This window comes from Bufo gargarizans, chromosome 2 (genome assembly GCF_014858855.1).
Source record: "Bufo gargarizans isolate SCDJY-AF-19 chromosome 2, ASM1485885v1, whole genome shotgun sequence".
Lineage (NCBI taxonomy): Eukaryota > Metazoa > Chordata > Amphibia > Anura > Bufonidae > Bufo > Bufo gargarizans.
Window position 1 is genome coordinate 323,820,383 of NC_058081.1, and position 19,754 is coordinate 323,840,136.

The 19,754-nt window shown below is 43.9% G+C and overlaps 1 protein-coding gene across 1 annotated transcript in view; it reads left to right on the forward strand.

Annotated features, from left to right (window-relative positions):
* AMDHD1 (amidohydrolase domain containing 1) overlaps positions 1-11,729 on the forward strand; it is a 35,312-nt gene extending 23,583 nt beyond the window's left edge. The window contains exons 8-9 of the mRNA XM_044277241.1: positions 9,228-9,388; positions 11,302-11,729. Coding sequence (XP_044133176.1) covers positions 9,228-9,388; positions 11,302-11,407 — 267 coding nt within the window. The 3' untranslated portion in view covers positions 11,408-11,729. The remainder of the gene's footprint in view (positions 1-9,227; positions 9,389-11,301) is intronic.
* Positions 11,730-19,754: the final 8,025 nt, after the last annotated feature.

Consider the following 19,754-nt stretch of genomic DNA (forward strand, 5'->3'; position numbering starts at 1 on the left):
AAATTAAATCTGGTAAAAAACAACGACCATCTGGCCTGCCTTGGGTTCAGACGTTTAGCCGACTCCAGGTAAGCCAGCTTTTTGTGATCGTTAATTACCATAATAGAATGAATCGCTCCTTCCAACCATGACGCCATTCCTCAAAAGCCAACTTAATGGCCAGCAACTCTCTATTACCTACGTCATCATTTTTTTCAGCAGTTGAGAGCTTCTTATACCTCGTTTCCACTGAGTGGATTGGTTCGGGTCGGCACAGTTTTGAAGATTTTTAATGGTCCGGTCTATTTAGGTGAGCATTTCCACTGCAACTCGGGCCGCCGGGTCCATACGTGGTTTAGAAAAAAATGCGTAGCGTGACGTCACACTAGTGCAACAACAAACGCGACGCTACAAACAACAAAGATGGAGGTCCTCCAGCAGCTCGTGTTTTCACTACTTGCATTTTGGTGTATGGTAGTTAAAATACATGCTGTTCTGTATGAGAGAAGGTTGCGGCGTGGTGTTTATGTTGCGCTTACGTTTGACGTAATTCAGGCCGCCAATCAGGAGAATGTATTGTGTGATGCAAGTAGCTCCGCCCTAACCGAACCGTTCCATTTTTCTATGGCCCTACATCTGAAGCAGAACCCTGAATGGTACGGTACGGTTCGCTTGTATGGATCGCTTTCAAAGTGGAAACGCCCAAAATAGCGAACCTTATCGACCCGAACCGATCCGCTCAGTGGAAACTAGGCATTAGAGAACAAAGCACATGGGCGCCATTTACTAGGTGAAGTGCCCTGCGATAAGACTGCCCCTGCTTCTACCTCGGATGCGTCAACTTCCACAATAAATGGCTGTGACACATCTGGTTGCACCAGAATAGGAGCAGAAGCAAAACATTCCTTCACTGCTGAAAAGGCTTGTAATGCCTCATTAGACCAGACTGAGACATCCGAACCATTCCTAGTCATGTCCGTTAAAGGTTTAACCACAGTCAAGTAGTTCAAAATGAATTGACGGTAGTAGTTGGTGAACCCCAAAAAAAACATAAGCAACCCAGGAATTGCCCCTTCTGAACTGCAAATACACACTTTTCCAACTTGGCATACAATTTATTCTCTCTTAGGATCTGTAACACTTGTCTCACGTGATCCTGATGCATCTCCATGTCAGGAGAATAAATTAGAATATCATCCAGATACTCCACCCACAAACCTGCCCACCAGATGATAAAAGATGTCATTGATGAAATGTTGAAAAACCACAGGGGCATTGGTTAACCCAAAAGGCATGACCCTATTCTCAAAATGATCTTCAGGGGTATTAAAGGCCGTCTTCCATTCGTCCCCCTCCTTGATCCTTACCAGATTATATGACCCCCCTCAAATCCAATTTATAGAACACATTGGCACCAACAATCTGAACAAATCCAGGATCAAAGGAAGAGGATAAGGATTACTGACAGTAATGCGATTAAGCTCACATAAGTCCAAACATGGCCTAAGAGTTCAGTCTTTTTTTCTTAACAAAGAACCACCCCTGGGGATTTGGATGGTCTAATATGACCTTTAGCCGAACTCTCAGTGATATATTCTCGCATGGCTGTGTCACAGTCATATTGGTGTTTGACCGTGCCGCGGGTGCCGTGCAGACTGGTTGCCAGGGGCAACGTGTAGTTGGCAGTTTGCATGTGCACTTCCCCTTTAAGGTGTGCCTCCCTGCTGTTTGGTGAGCAAGGGGTTAATCTTCTGGCTAGTGAGAATTAAGGTGTTTTCTGGGTGTGGCCACAAGCTTGATATAAACTTGTGGCTTGCTGGCTGGGTGCAGTTGTACTACAGCCTTGCTTGGTGTTGGAGCCTTGCCTGGATGTTCCAGCCCAGTCCTTGAGGGCCACCTTATGGAACATAAATTGTCCTCCCTTTTGTACCCTCCTTGTATCTCTACCCTCACTTGTTGTATGTGTGGTGTGGGTTTATGTTCTGGATGTGTGTAGCGTTTTGTTGGTTGTTACATGTCTGGGCTGTTGTTGGTGTTGGTTCCTGCATGTATGCTATACATTACCCTGTATGTTGATACCTCCGTGAGGGGGCTGGTTTCCCGGAGGGGTTAACCAGTAGTCTGTATGCAGTGCTGCCTGGGGCTGCCGTGCTCCTTGCGGCAGGGGGTCCAGGCAGTATCAGGAGTGATGGATACCTGTGTGTGTTGTCTTTACGGCGTCCTGTTTGGTGTGTGCACACCTGTACTTATACTCGGGTTCCAGTCGTGGCAGCGGCAGGCAAGTGATTTTTCCGGTGTTCTTATTTGCCGATCCAGATGCTGCATATGGTCATTTCCCTTCCACCTGTTACTAGGCAGCTGGAGACTCCGGTTCGTCTGAGTCCCTGAGGAACCGGTTGTCTCCTATTCCTGACCCCTATGCCAAGGACCATCAGGGTCAGCAGGATCTAGGTTCCAGTGCATGAGCCCTCCCACCTTCAGGGTTTGCTCATGCGGTCAGGAGATCAGGGTCAGGATTAGGGCGGCTGTAGGTTGTGGCCTGCTCCCTTCACTGTAGTCTGGCCTAGTAACAGTTCCCACTATACGGTGGGGAGTTCCCCCCCACTACCCACCACGACAGGCTGCTCTTTCGAGTACAGAAAGATTATACAACTGAGACTTGTGTAAACTAGCTCCGGGAACAAGATTAACGGGGCAATCGTACGCCCAATGTGGAGGTAACTCACCCACTTTTAAACGGATGTCCTGCACCATTTGTGACAAACCTTTTTGTATGAGTGGAGCCGAATCAAATGCAAACACTGAAATATTTTTGTCTAATGTACTTGTTGTCAACCCATATATACGGACGAACTAACCATCAACTAGGTTAACCCCTGCCCCACTGTCAATAAACACTTCAATTCCCACAGTTTTGGAATCTAGTGCCACCTCGGCAGACAGGAGAAATCGGGTACTACCGGCAAATGACAAAAGTAAATTCTCAGATTCTCCAGCCACACCACAAAGAGTGAGATGAGGATTGAACCTTTTTTTTTTTTTCCTTTTTCACCTAGACGCTGAACATAAGGACATACGTTAACAGGCGTCCCTCAGGCGTCTATCAATACATACAGCAAGGGACATGGCCGCCTCCAATGACTCCGAGATATTCATGAAATGCCAACGCATCCTTCAGGCTCTTGGATCACTCCTGACAGAATTGACTACAGGGAGCTGGATCATTCCACTCTGTATCCGTAGCCCATCTCCTAAATTCAGAGCAATAGGTCTCCGCAGAATGCTATCTCTGCCGTAAGCCACGCAACTTGGTCTCGGCCAGGAAGATCTGATCTGGGTCATCGTAGATAAGACCTATAGCTCTGAAAAATTCATCTACCGACCAGAGGGACGGTGATCCGGTCAGCAACGAAAAAGCACAAGATTGAACGTCGCCTTTAAGTAACAAAATGATTATACCCACTATTTGACTCTCGTCCCCAGAAGAGTTAGGATGTAGTCTAAAATATAATTTGCATGCCTTTGAGTCAGGGCCAGGATTAAACCATCCTGGAAAATACACCATTGTTGTCCATCAGTGTGGCCCATTGTCAATCACAACTATTCCTGCTACATAGAGTGTATAAAATGCCCCTGATGCGCCACAGGATTAGAGTACGACTCAATACCAACTGCCCTCGCTGTACAGAGGCAGATCTTATTTATATGATGTGGTCCTGCAGAGAATTGGGTACCTACTGGTTAGAAGTATTCTGTATGGTAGATGCAGTGTACAATATTACAGCTCCTAGGAGTCCAGTGCTTGGTGTTCTGGGCCACACTCAGGATCTAGCAGTAACAAAGGGGTGTAGGTTGGCAATAGTGAAAACTCTGTATTGTTCAAAGAAAACTGGTTGTGAAACATTGGATTCAATCAATTGGCCCAAACAAGCAAGAATTGATGGGGGCTGTAAATCATCTGGTTCGGTTAGAAATCTACCTGTAAAGAGGAGCACTTAAAAAAAATTCCAGAAACAATGGGAGAATTGGATAATAAAATCTGGTTTAGCCTCCCAGGACTTGACGAGATAATGGTTGGTAGACCCTATGAGAGTAGTTAGCCCAGATCAGAGAAGTAGGATTGTCCATAGATGATCATTGGATGAAGCAGATGACGATGGAGTGGTTAGCTGGTGATAGAAATAAAGTATAGAATTTACTGAGGGAACGGAGGACACTGCACAGGGTAGGGAGGGATTTGGTGGGTTTTATTGTTGGATATGTTCTGTACTTTTGTACTGTGTGTTAAGACAAAAAAATTATCTGATAATAAAAAAATATATATATAACTTTCTAGTGGAGAGGCACAGCCTATACAGAAATACTGTTGCAATTTTAGTCATATATTTGTATAGAACGTCAATACAAGTCTATGGGAATGACTAAGCAATTTTTTGAGACATCAAAGAGTCTTTAGAGGGACAAAACCACGCTAAACCTGAAAGTCAAAATATCAGCGTGTCTGTTTTTTTGCCTCCCTAGTCCCATATAGTAACTGTGGGAGATTTCTAATTTCTCAGTGAATAGGTAGAAAGTCCCAAAGTTACTCAGTATTAGCTGGCTGTGTATTTATCCTTACCACAGTGCAGTGCAATAAAACGTATAAGTGCAAATAATAGCATAGATGATGATAGTGCAAGTTAACCCTTCCAAGTGCATTAAAGTAATGAGTTGATGGCTTTGTGTAGTAGCAGTGGCGTAACTACCAGGGAAGCAGGGGAAGCGGCTGCTTCGGGGCCCGGGCTGCCAAGGGGCCCGGCGCCCAGCGTGTGTGTGAAAGTTTATTTTCAACTTGATTAATGATTCGATTCTCATTCTTCACAGCAGGCACAGCAGGCGCAGCGGCGGCGGCCGGGCCCCCCCCCCCCCATGTGATCGGATCGGATCATGATCTTTCATCTTTCTATTCTTACTGTCTCCAGTCTCCTGAAGTCTGCGCCTCCTGTCACTTACTGCTGCCGCCTGCCGCTCCCTGCTCTGCTCTTAACCATCAGTATGTGGGCAGGCTTAATACAGTCTGCGCGCTGCGCAGACTTCAGGAGACTGGAGACAGTAAGAATAGAAAGATGATTGAAAGATCATGATCCGATCCGATCACATTGGGGGGGGGGGGGGGGGCGGCCGCCGCTGCGCCTGCTGTGAAGAATGAGAATCGAATCATTAATCAAGTTGAAAATAAACTTTCACACACACGCTGGGCGCCGGGCCCCTTGTCTGCGCAGCGAAGTCTGCGGCCCCGAAGCAGCCAGGAGGACAGGAGGAGCTGCGCAGGCGGCAGCAGTAGAGAAGAAGAGGCAGAGCACTGAGAGCAGCACCACGTCCACGTCAGGTCCGGCACCAGCAGTCCAGCGCCCAGCCAGCCCAGAGCCAGAGTGTGGTAGCTAGTAAGTTGAACTTGTAACTACTTTGTCTTTGTGACTGACTGAGGTTGGGTACTAATGGAATATGGCTACTCTGTGGGGGCTGGGGCAATAAAGGGGCAATGGGCATTCATTGATTGGCATAACTAGTGTGTGGACACTAATGGGGAATAATAATAACATTTTACTGTGTGGCGTGGGGGCAATAAGGGATGCTGGGCCTGGGAGCATAACTACTGTAAAGGGGAAATAATGGAGCATAACTACTGTTTGGGGGTACTAAGGGGCATACATACTGAGTGAGTGGGACATCCGACGTTGTGTGGAGAGTGTAGGAGTCTTACAAGCCGCTGCTGAGGGAGGGGTTATGGGGAAGTTGCTCTGGGCATTCATAAATTTGCTCTGGCTGGGGCTGGGGCCCATACATTTCTAGCCATTGTCTGCGCCCCCCTGGCCCTTATCTGTGCCCCCTGCCTTTGTCTGCGTACTGGCCCCTGTGTGCACCTCCCTGGCCCTTTCAGTGCAGCCCCTGGCCCTTATCTGCGCCCCCCCCGGCCCTTGTCTGTGCCCCCCTCCCTCCGGCCCTTGTCTGTGCCCCCCTCCCTCCGGCCCTTGTCTGTGCCGCCCTGACCTGTGCCCCCCTGCTTGCTGTTCTGCCATCTACTACTGCTTATTTTATTGCTCTTATATATGCAGAGGGTGTGCGCTTATATGTGCCATAATAACCACTAGTACATGGCAGAACTGCGGGCAGAAAGGGGAGGCTGCCATGTACTGCAAGCTAAAGACATTATCACCCCCCTTGCCAATGTTTTATATAAAGATAAATAAATAAACAAAACAAAAAAGTCTTCCCTTTTAAAATATAAAAAATACTAAAAACATGGTTTTGGTGACCATAAACCCCCCCCCACTCCTCCCCAACTCTCACACGCACACACCAAACAAAAAAAAAATGAATAAGGGCCCATGCACACGACCATATGCCCTTATGGTCGAAGCGCGCTGAGGGGGGCCCTTACAAAAATTTGCTGTGGGGCCCAGTCACTTCTAGTTACGCCCCTGTGTAGTAGCAATAGGGAAAAATGTCCACAAACTTCCATATTCCAAAGTACCCTTCCTCCAGGGCACTACATTAATTGTTGAATCCTCACTAAGCCAAGAAACTGCATATCTCTTGCATCCCCATTATGGAACTTGCATATATGTTGACCCCTAATAGAACAGTACTATCCTTGTCTGTAATGCGGACAATAATAGGACATGTCTATTTTTTGGGCGGAACGGAAAATACAAAAACGGAATGCACGCAAAGTAACTACTGTTTTTTTATTTTTATTTTGACCCATTGAAATTAATGGTTCTGTATATGGTCCGCAAAAAAAACCAGAACGGACATGGAAAGAATATACGTTCGTGAGCATGAGGCTTTACTTGCATCACACTAAAAATATAGGCCACCCTTTATAATACAGGACACATGTGCAAATTTGTGTACACCACATACTATTTTACATGTGATCAAATCTGTGACTCTTAAAGGATAACTGTCACATTTAGAAACCTAATTTCAATTTTCATATATGTAGTTACTAATAACATGATATTCCAGAATCGGTTACTATTAGACTGACTTACCCCATATTTAATAAGATTCAGCCCTTAGCAACCAGTCTGCATAAAACTGCAATTTCACTATTCAGTTAAGATGGCCGCCACTGCCCTCACCCTGAGGCTAATCCTGTCTGCCCTCACTAGCCAGTAACAATAGCCCCCCAAAAGTGTCAGTAACCAGAGCCCTCCCCCCTAAAGGGTTAATCTCCTGCAGCACAAAGGGGTCCTCTTACCACACGTTGCTTTCATTTATACACTGAGCAGATGGCAGATCTCACTTCCCTGGTCTGCGCTGCTTCCACTCTTCCTTCTCCAGCTCTGCTGAGTGAGGGAGCGTCTGCCAAGCGCAGGGACAGGGAGAAGTGCACACAGCCCAGGCACTGTTATCAGCTGCTGGGGAGGACCTGGCTTTAATCATTTACTTACAGTCCCTGGCTGTTAGTAATGTGACCCTGCACGCTGCTTGCTTCTGCGTCCTCCGTCCTTCAACACATAGACGGAACATGCCTAGCAACCTGATTTTAAGCACAGGTAAAAGTAGGCAGCACAGGGAACAAAAATGTGGAATTAAGGGGTAATTGAATACACAGTGAAAAGTTGAAATAGGGCCACCAAGGAGATATTAATCACCACAATCCAATATTGGAAGGAGAAAACAAATCTCCTTTAGGCCTCATGCACATGGCCGTTATGCGTCCGTTATGTGCACTGGGGACCGCAATTTGCAACGTCTGTGTGGCGGCCGGGACGGATCGAGACCCATTCAACTTGAATGGGTCTGTGATCCGTCCGCACCGCAAAAAAAAAAAAAACATGTTCTATTTTTTTTGTGGTGTGGAGGCACGGACAGAAACACCACGGAAGCACTTCCGTTCCGCACCTCAGTGATTGCAGACCCATTCAAGTGAATGGGCCCGCATCCGTGATGTGTGGTACACACGGACGGTGCCCCGTGTATTGCGGACCTGCCATATGCGGACCACAATACAGCCACGGGCACACAACGGTTGTGTGCATGAGGCCTTAGCCTGGGTTCAGACCTGAGTGTTTTACAGCGCGTTCCTACGCGCTGTAAAACGCTCAACAGGCAAGAACCAATGATTTCCTATGGGAATGGTTCTCACCTGAGCGTTTTACAGCTCGTACGATCGCGCTGTAAAAAGCCCGACGCCCCAAGAAGTACAGGAGCTTCTTTGGGGCGTCTTGTCGCGCGTTCCCGTACATAGACTTCAGCGGGAACGCGCGACAATGGGCGTTCGCTTGTTCTGGAGCCGCGATTGTAAACGCGCATACAATCGCGCATAAAGAGCGCTACACCCCGAACGCTCAGGTCTGAACCCAGCCTTGGTGTTTATTCTTCCTACCTTTTTTTTTTTTTTTTTTTTCCTTACTGATCAAGGACGCCAAATTTTTGTCCCATTAAGTGATTGATAAATGAATGCTTTAGGGTACTTTCTTCTGCCTAAATCAATCACTTAGTCCCCTGCCTTGCAATTCAAAATGGCCCTTATCAGAGTCGCTTTCACATGCATTGGATGGTAACTCCCATACGTCAATAAAGGCTGTCTGTCTGTTTCTTAAACTCACTAGTGTGCACAAAACCATCCATGCACTGCAAGATCTGTTCTCCAAAATGACTAGTAAAAACATGTTCACCTCATTCTGATTCGGATAAGACATAAATGCATCAAATGCCAAAGATTATCCTGACTATACAAAAAATATATAATCTATGTACCGTACACATGGTTGAGCGTATCTGATGTATGGATTACCCACTGTATAAATCATATTGTCTTGTAATGGGGTCCCCATCATGGTCCCTGCCCTTTGGCGGAAACATCCATCACTTCATTGAAAGGTATATTATACATCAACTCACTATTCAACTGTTGTAATGCTTCTTCCAAATAACGTCTGGAAAGCATATGCATCGGCCAGCCTCACCAATACATCACATTGCGTACTCAACCATTGTAATGCTTCTTGCTCACTCTCTGTTAAATTGGGAATAGATTTGGGATATGTCAGGGCCTGAAAATCATCCATAACCTGTCTATAAAAGATGTCTAAGGAAGAACCAGCCATTATTGGGGATGTGGTTCTGGATGGTACCCATCCTGCGAATGTATCTGTATCTCTTAATTTACCTAGGAAATAATACATTGAACTTGATGGACATCTACCATATTTTCAAACTTACTATGTAGTTATGTATGAATATTTGTTTTGTAGCCTATGGTGATGCACCTTGCCTGTGTCAATATGAAGATGTCTCTGAAGGAAGCTCTGGCTGCTGCCACAATCAATGCTGCGTACTCTCTTGGAAGATCTCGCACGCATGGTTCATTAGAGGTTGGGAAAGAAGGAGATGTGGTTATCATTAATGCTCCACGGTTTGTATTAACAAATTCAATGTAACTTGCTACTTTAATCAGTAAACTGAACTTTATATGTAAGGTGACTACTGTAACACTGCTTTGTGTCGATCATTGGGTGAATTAGTGCTACATTTCCTCTCTGTATAATAACCTTTGTCCTGAAGTAAAACTAAAATATAGAACCAAAAGCAAAAATAAATATATTTTATGTAACAAAAAACCAAAACAAATAATTTTTTCCATAAAGTTGCTGTAGTCATAACAACCCATTCTTACCTCATGGTTTTATATTTACCCCAAAAAAGTGCCATCAAAATTCAACTCGGCTACGTATAATTTCTAGCTCTCCAAATGTAAAGCCATGGAAGCTTTTTTTTTTTCTTCTAATTAAAAGTGCTTTTATTGAGCAGAAGTAGTAAAACGTAAAATAAACCTTATATATTTAGTATAGCCATTATCTAGCCAACCCATAGTTGGCATATAAACCCAAACTTAACATATAAATTAAGTTGCATGGGAAATATACTCAAAATGGTGCCATTGAAAAAGAAATCATGGCTGTGTGAAAATGCAAAAAATTCATTCTGTTAAATATTTTGTCATAGTTTACAAGTTTTCCTTGTAATGTAGTGGGTTAGAGATAGTATCCATCCCCTTTTGTGCTGATAAGAACACATTCCTGAGTGATCTGAGAGACATGCACGATGCACACTGGAGGAGGGGCTGATGAGAATAACTGTGTTCTGCACTGACAATTATTTGGGATTCGACTAGACACTTCATCCTAGGTAGGATGTAAGTATTGATTTGCCCTATCTCTTTTACACCCTGGGGTGTCTCTCATGTCTTATAACTTAGTAGACAGCCGTGTGTTATGGCATGATCGACCGGACCCTACCCCATATTTAGGCAAGTGATGTTTATTTACTTTTTATTATTCAGTTTGCGATTTGTTTGTGTTATTGTATATTTAATCACACTTAGCAAATAGATTTATTCACTAATCTTAGTAATTCTGAAATATTTTGAATATACGTTATGTTACACTAATGCATCCCTAAAGGGGTTGTCTGGTCTAAATGTCGACAACCTCAATGCTCCTAAACAGAAAAAAAAAAAAAAAAGACCTGTCCATGTGGTCCTGCCAGTACTCTCAGGACCAGGAAGTAGCTTGATCTTATGGCCTCTTGCACAGGACTGTTCCGTGCATTGGGGACTGCAATTTGTGGTCCCCAATGCACGGGCCCCATCCGTGCGGCAACGGTTCCAGACCAATTCAACTTGAATGGGTCTGTGATCTGTCCGCAAGTTCAATTTTTTTGCGATGCGGAGGCACTGACAGAAATACCATGGAAGCACTCCGTAGTGCTTCCGTGGGGTTCTGTGCCTCCGTTCTGCACTGCAGCTCCGCATCCGTGATGCGGGGAGCACACGGCCGGTGCTCTCATATTGCGGACCCGCTGTTTGCAGGCCGCAATTCAGGCCACAGCCAGCAATGGCCGTGTGCATGAGGCCTATAACTGCTGCAACCGATCACAGGCATTAGCAGTCACATCTGCTTAAACAGCTCATCCTAGCAAAGTCATGTGATTCAAGCAGATGTGATCACTGAGGCCTGAGACTGGCTGCAGTGGTCATGGGTACAAGTTATTTCCTAATCCTGCAGGGACTGGAAGCAACTGAGAACGTGGGCACGGCAGGATCATGGACAGGTAAGTGGTGTTTTTTTTTGGTTGTTTTTTTTTTTTTAATGGGGATAGGTTAGGATCATTGGACTTGTTAGCTCCTAGGTGTGACAACCCCTTTAACACAAAATATGCCAGTCCAGTAGGTAAATCAATTTTAAAATCTTAGTGATTTCAGATTTTTACTAATTAGTGACAGTTCATACTAATATAAATGTAACATTTGTTTTTGTTTTATTTTAGATGGGAACATGTGATTTACCAGTTTGGGGGACACCAAGAATTAATTGAATATGTTGCTATAAAAGGAAAAATTGTTTATAAGAATGAAAGAATTCTTGGTCTATAAGAAGGTTGCAGCTTTAAAATGGAAAGAATTACTGTGGTCAATTGGCGATAACCTCATAGGGGAACAAGCAGAGAAGCCCTGAAGGTGTTTCTAAACTTTGCTGGACTCCTCCGCTGGGCTGCATTACATCCGACTATTGAATAATTCACCAATGTTAGACCTGCTGTATATTTAGGGAAATATAGTCAGATTTCTCTATGGAGTTGATTGAATGCAAAATTAAGTTACAGTATACTGGAAGAACATTAGAGGCAACATTAATTGTCAAGCACAATAAATAATTTTTCTCATTTAAAAAATCTTTATTTTGGCCTAGATATTTAGTGTTCCATGCCATAAAACCATAGGTTTTGCTCATAAACTACAGCCTGTAATATGGTCTATTCTCATCCGGAGGTGCATTCATGTTTCTGCAGGTTGCTGAGAACACATCTGACCAGAGTTCTGGTGCAGTCTTTACATCAAATGATGTAGGAAAAAATAACATTCCTAGAAAGCATTCTGGACAGATGGCACTTTTTCTTTGTGGGACACCCCTTTAGATGCAACTAGGGAGACTTATCATGAGGGGAATTTTATAGTCAAATTTGCAGGAGTCTGCGTTGCCATAATTTGCACCAAGTACAGCCAGGTCCATAAATATTGGGACAGCGACACAATTCTAACATTTTTGGCTCTATACACCACCACAATGGATTTGAAATGAAACAAACAAGATGTGCTTGAACTGCAGATTGTCAGCTTTTTTTTTTTTTTTTTTAAACATTAGATTTTTATTGATTTTGTTATAATATATGAGATAATTACAATTGACACAGATCAAATTATTGAGTAAAGAGTCATGAAGGGGGTTTAGGGAGGGAAAAGGGACAATGGGGGGGGGGGGGGGGGGCCCCCAAGAATGGTAGTGGGAACTGAGTAAGCCAATTACAGTAGCAATGTAAGTTACGTAGGGTACATTGTCATAAGGTACATCAGTACAAAGTTAAGAACCAAAACAAGATAGGATGGTACATTTGTTATAGATACATCACAGGGATGAATCACGTCTTCAAGATTTGAGAGTTGTCGCCGGTTCCTTTATTATGTGTATAAGGGTATGGGATGCCATTTCTATAGGTAATGTTAAAGAGGAGACAAGGTGTGTTTCTTTATATGAAATCAAATAGTTGTCAGCTATCTCCGTGTGCTGTCTGCATCTGTTGCTCCATTCCGCAAAATGTGGAACACGCATGGCTGGTATCCGTTTGTTTTTTTTTCTTGTATTTTATTTATTTTCTACATTTTTTTTTTTGTTAATCTTTTTATTTTTATATATTTTTGCCACACAAAGACCTCTGGGGGAAACTGATATATATTTACTACATACCTTGTCCCCAAAAGTCTCTCATGGACCTTCACAGACTTTTTTTTTTTTTTGTACTCCAAAGGTGCCCCAGTTTACAGGGGTAACCAGCCTGCTGGGATACTTTGTAGCAAGGAATAGCTGATCAGGTTCTACTGACCCTGCAGCTCTGCGTTCCTCTAACCCTAAGACACCCAGCGATCACATGATCACCAGGGTTCACCCTGCATAGGGCTTCTTGAGGAGAAGACAGAAGTGCTAATAAACCACTTATGCCTTCTCCTCGGCTCCCCGCTGTCACTTACAGCCAACTGCAGGAGCTGTTATCCAACACTGTGCGGCGCTTCGGGCAGAAACACAGCTGATCGCACGATCAGCCGTGTTTCTGCCCAGCAGGATAGGGGACACAAACTTAAGCCCTGGGGGCCACGAGTTGTGCACCCCTGGTCTAGAGGTAGCTGTAGTGTGGCATGCAGCAAGAAGGCAGCATAGAGCAGGGTCACAAAGAATCTTGCTACCCTGTCCATCTCAAAGCGTCAAACCTGCCAGCCCCTGAGGGAAGAGCGTTATTGAAAACAGCAGAGAGTTCAGCGACCATAAGGAAGACTTAAAGGTAGGTTGTCAGGGAAGTTAGCTGCCAACCCTGAGGTTACCGACATCTCTACATGTGATGGGAACAATCTTAAGTCTTCCCAACATTGCCAAAGGATGGGAAGTCACCCCTGTTCACATACTGTATTTCATTGTGGATACTTCAGTACTATTACATATCCAAAGTGAGAAAGTGGTCGGTTTGGAAGGATTGTATGGATTACAAGAAAGGGACCCATCTCTCCATCTCATACACTTGGGAATTGCAGATTCCAACTGTAAACTGCATTTGATACATCGTCTGTGAAGGTTCTCATTTATCAAGGCAACTGGACTTACTGTAGATTTCTTGAAAACGTTTCACTCGTTCTCGTTGGAAGAACGAGTGAAACGTTTTCAAGAAATCTACAGTAAGTCCAGTTGCCTTGATTTATTCTTTGCATTTGATACAGACTGTGCTTGTGTGACTTATCCATTGTCTACTGCAGTCAAGTTGTTACAAGTAATCTGGTCTCATCATTGCCTCCTGCACTGGTACCTTGGAACCGAACCAGAGTTCGGTAAATGTTTTTTTATTTTATTTTTTTACAGTAGAAATACATTTTTGAAGTTATTACCCAAAGTCTCGCAAGTACTAACTTCGGCTCATCGGAGCCAATATATTCTAATACTGTACAGAGCTCGGACATATGAGACAAAGATTTATTTAAAAAAAAAAAAAAAAGGGAACCCATTTAATCAATTTTGGAGTCAATATGCATATTTAATTAAGAAGATGCTTTTTTTTAATTTTCTACAAATAAAACAAAGAAAAAAAAATTCAAAGCCATATGTGACATGAATTTTTTTTTTTTACATGTCGCATAGCGCACTCCAGCTGCTATGAAACTACAACGCCCAGCATGCACACCTATTCAGCTGTTCTTGTAAGGGCTCATTCACACGAACGTTGTTCGTGTTTGCACCTGCCATGTGCACGCTGCATCACTGATGCGGACACATTCACTTGAATGCAAATTGCGGCCCTCAATGCACGGAATGGCCGCGTGAATGAGTCCTAACTCTCATAGAAGTGAGAGGAGGATTCTGGGAGTTGTAGTTTAAGTGCTGGAGGTTGCTGATCCCTGTGGCAGACAAAGTAAAACATGGCCATTAAATGTGCTGCCCAGGATTAGAGAAACATGGCTGCTTTCTTCCAGAAACAGCACCACACCTGTCGTTGGGTTGTGTCTGGTATTACTCTCTAAGGCTACTTTCACACTAGCGTTCGATTGGATCCGTTCTGAACGGATCCGATCATAATAATGCAGACGGAGGCTCCGTTCAGAATGGATCCGTCTGCATTATATTGGCATATAAAAGCTAAGTGTGAAAATATAAAATATAGGTAAGAGGCGGCTCACTGTAACTCCAAGGGGTGGAATATGGTGCTCAATCCAAACAAAGCGTACCCAACGCTTGTAATGGAGGAGGAGTAAGTAGAAGTAGAGGGATGGCACTCAAAGCATAAGTGATGTATGGAGGATAGGTAGATTCAAAGATTATTTATTAAATAATGGCTGGATGTGCCTAAAAAAAACTATGAAAAAAACAATGGCTGGGTATGCCTGAATAAAAATAGTATCATAAGGTGTATCGCCAAATAGATGTGAACAATTTCATAAGGCAGATCGCTAGTAAATATATATATATATATCCGTAGGTATCAACACTTGTATACAGTATAAAATATAAAATAACCAACAGAAAAAATGGTAGTTTAAATGTCAATTCATAAAAAATCATAAAAAATCCTGTTGGAGAAAAATTCTGTGGGAAATGAATCCCAATGTTCAAGGAGAGGTATTTAACACCTGTTGAAGAAGAGTCTGTGGAAGGAAAGTCCAATCTTATGATGCAATATCCATTAGAGGGGATGAATGTACAAATCCTGTAAACATTGGATAATGTCCTGAAATGTCAATTGTATGAAAAGGACATCTGGTGGACTAATAAGGTAAGTGTCTCCTTGTGGACAGAGTTTCTTTACAGGTCCGATGTCATGAGCTGTATATATGAAAAAAACTACTGCTGTATAAGCAGGTACGTTACCCTCCTGTTGGTCGCTGATGGGGTAGTAAGCGGCTCCTTCCTGCAGAGCGGCGTGCACGTGTCAGTTACCCGCCCGCTGAGTATTCCGGCCGTGCGGTCTTCACTTCCGGTGACGTCACATGTGTTTGAAGTGGAGTTTCCCGCTCAAACTGGTGTCGGCTTGCCACGTGGGAGTGGGTGGCGGGAAAATGCTGCAGTTTAAACAGGAGGGGAAGAAAATAGCTCCGGAGCTTCTGTTAGGTTATAGGATCCTTTTCCTTGGTGCTAGCTAGTTTGAATAGGCTGACTCAATATCCCAGACGCGTTTCGGAGCGTGCTGCTCCTTCTTCAGTGGAAATGAGTCGCCTATTCCATTTTGAGAATTTATAGGGGTCTAATTGCATCCAATTAGTGCTTGTGGGTGTGGTCAAGGATTTTTTTCATCTTTTTTCTTTGGTATTGGGTAAAATGTGTCCTGGATCCTTGAAGGTAGAATTGGAATAGGTATCGTATCCTCATGGATATATATACAATATTTGTCACATAGTTGTAATGGATGGTGATAGAGTAGGAGTGCGATGTAATTTGCACTTCTAAAATTAAAATCTAAGGTTAAATAAAAAATAGATAAAAATAATAATAAAAAGATCGATAAATATAAAATAGATAGATGTGGAAAAATTAGTCCATATACGTATGGAACAATACGTATGTAGAAGATACACGGTAAAGACATGAGTTAGTGTTCAATTAGATACATGTATATTGGCGGTGTGTGGACTGATATGGATAAAAAGGCGTGTTCAATAGTATGTATACATAATGTTGCAACGAATGTTATTCAATGATTGTCAGTCGTGTGTCAGATGGTAGTATATCTGATTGTATCCCAATAAGGTGTGGAGGGATAGTTGATCGTGGATGAGGGGGAGGCGACCACCCAGGAGGAGGGGTCGGAGTGCTGGTAGACAGCCTGACTACGGCTCCAGTGCCCAAGGTGGGCGCCCCGCCCGGGTCAACGAGATGGGTGTGGGACAATGCATATCTTTCATAGGAAGCCAAAAATCTCCATCTCAGCATTGAGACCTCTTGGGATCATTGTGTAAAATTCGAATATTTTCCTGGATTCTGACCTGGACATGGCCGCTATGTGGTTGCCGCCTCTCCATTGACGTGGGATTCTCTCTATGGCTGTGTAGATCAGTGAAGATGGATCGCTGTTATGGTATTCTTTATAGTGTTTAGAGACTGAATGTAATTCGTAACCTTTTTTGATATTTGATATGTGTTCGGATATCCTTGTTTTAAGTAATCTTTTGGTACGTCCTACGTATTGTTTGAGGCATGGGCATTGTAGAATGTATATTACATTATTAGAATGACAGGAAAGATGTTCACGGATCTCAAGTTTATATGGGCTATTGGTTGATTCGACTGTTGTTGTCTTTTTCGGAAAATTTGTAGTTTTGCAATTGATGCATTTGCCGCACCTGAAGAAGCCATGTAATGATAGCCAGTTATGGTTCGGTTCAATTTTGTTTCTTTTGGTTGTTGGTGCCAGGCGCAGACCGATGTTGGGGGCTCTGGTATATGTAATCTGGGGTTTATCTGGTATTGATTGGCCTATGATTTTGTCACTTAGGATGTGATGCCAGTGTTTATGAATACTTGTTTCAAGTTTTTTGTAATGTGCGTTATAAGTGTGAAAATAGCCTCGGACGGATCCGTCCAGACTTTCAATGTAAAGTCAATGGGGGGCGGATCCGCTTGAAGATTGAGCCATATTGTGGCATCTTCAAACGGATCCGTCCCCATTGACTTACATTGTAAGTCTGGACGGATCCGCACGGCCAGGCGGACACCCGAACACTGCAAGCAGCGTTCAGCTGTCCGCCTGTCCGTGCGGAGGCGAGCGGAGCGGAGGCTGAACGCTGCCAGACTGATGCAGTCTGAGCGGATCCGCATCCATTCAGACTGCATCAGGGCTGGACGGAAGCGTTCAGGTCCGCTCGTGAGCCCCTTCAAACGGAGCTCACGAGCGGACAGCCGAACGCTAGTGTGAAAGTAGCCTAACCACTACTGAAGTGAATGGAGTGGAGCTGCAATACAGCACACACAGGTGGTGTGGTTTTATGCAAGAACGCAGCCATGGTTTTCTAATCCTGGACGGGGAAAAAAGTGTCTAGTTATTAAAGAGGTTTTCCAGCTGTTTGCACTTTTTAAAAATGAAAGCCCAGCCTGATATATCGGTTGAGAAAAATATACTCGCCTGTTCCCTGCTGCTCTGTTTTGGCTCTCTTTTGAGGTCTTCTGATCACCGTCCTGTAAACGGATCACAGACAGAAGGGAACACAGGAGCTGCTGCTTCCAATTACTGGCTTCAGCGGGGGGATATTTATCAGACTGGTGTAGAGAAAAAAATGGCTTAGTTGCCCATAGCAACCAGATCCCACCTTTTAATTTCCAAAGGAGCTGTGAAAGGTGGGATCATGTTGCTATGGGCAACCTAGCCATTTTTCCTTTACACCAGTTTGATAAATCTCCCCAATGTGTCTCAAAGTGGCATGTGATCCAGCAGTTATGTACTGCTTGGGGGTGCATCTGCTGCGAGGCAGTGACATATATGAGGGAAGATATGTGTCTTCTAGAATGGTGCAGGAAACCTATTAGAGGAGGGTGTGCACCTGGCCTGAGGTGAGGCCAGATGAGATAATCACTTAGGGATAAAGCAATCCTCAGTGTGTGAGAGGAGAAGTTAGGCCCCAGGGAACAGACCTACAGAGGGCCTGTGTGGTCCCAGCCAGGAGGGCTGGGGGGGCCACAAGGCTGAGGAAGCCCGAGTTGGAGGGAATTGAGAAGGAAGCCTGCAGAGGTTCTGTGTGGTTCCAGCCAAGAGGGCTGGGTGGCCACAAGGCTAAGGAAGCCCGAGTTTGGGAGGACCCAGTGACGCCCGAAGAAGAGAGGTGTCGCACGATCAGAATCAGGAGGACTGCTGAACCATATCCCCACAAGGTATTTCGCTTCCACCAGGAGGACTGTAGAGGTCACAGCTAAGAGGCTGTCTGACCGAAGCCGAATACCACATTGTGAACACTGAGTTAGAGGTGACTTAGGGAGACCTCTGTATAGTGAGCACCTAGCCGGGCAAGGGTTTATTGTTTTGTGTTGAAGTAACATGTGAAGCTGCAACTTCATTGTGCCAAGTGACGCCAAACTTGGAAGTGTGATGTGCGGTGTGACAAATAAAGCGCTTTTTTTCCCCAAAAAACATTTTTATTTGTTCACAAGACAAGCAAGCACAGTCATAGCAGGTATAGATCATACATCGCGTCTAGCGAACTTTTTCAATAAAGCGCTTTTTGAGCTTGAAAACCCCCTTTTTGAAGAGCTCTCCCCCTGTGAGAGAGCAATCTCTTACACCTGTTATTGGCGACACATACAGTGCTGCCCATAATTATTCATACCCCTGGCAAATTATGACTTAGTTACTTTTATTCAACCAGCAATAATTTTTTGACTGGAAATGACATAGGTGTCTCCCAAAAGATAATAAGATGATGTACAAGAGGCATTATTGTAGAAGATAAAAACATTTCTCAGCTTTTATTTACATTTGAGCAAAAAGGTGTCCAATCCAAAATTATTCATACCCTTCTCAATAATCAATAGAAAAGCCTTTATCGACTATTACAGCAATCAAACGCTTCCTATAATTGCAGACCAGCTAGTTGCATGTCTCCACAGGTATTTTTGCCCATTCATCTTTAGCAATGAGCTCCAAATCTTTCAGGTTGGAGGGTCTTCTTGCCATCACCCTGATCTTTAGCTCCCTCCACAGATTCTCAATTGGGTTCAAGTCTGGTCTTTGGCTGGGCCACTCCAAAACGTTAATGTTGTTGTCTGCTAACCATTTCTTACCAAATATGTATAGTTATATTTTTTGTTATAAAAATAAAGACCTTTGTAATCAAAATGGAAACCCTTCAGTACCCTGTGCGACAAAAGAGGGAGGCCCCTTTATCTCTCCAATTTATGGTAGGGCTACATGGCAATCATTGTTGTTCAAATTCTTTTATTCGAGAGAGCCAAGAAAAGAACAATACATCAAAGAGACAAAAACAGCCCAATTACAAGTCGTGGCTGTGTACAAGTGAATGTATACAATCAGATGGTCATAAATACAATGAATAAGTCAAATGCACAGAAGAGTATAACCAGTGATCATTCCTATCAGTTAAATGGCACATCATAGTCTGATTAGCAGATGCCTAGGAGCAAGAGCTCTGACGTATACACACACAAAGGAACAAGTGACAAAGACAAAGACAGAAGAGGGGGGAA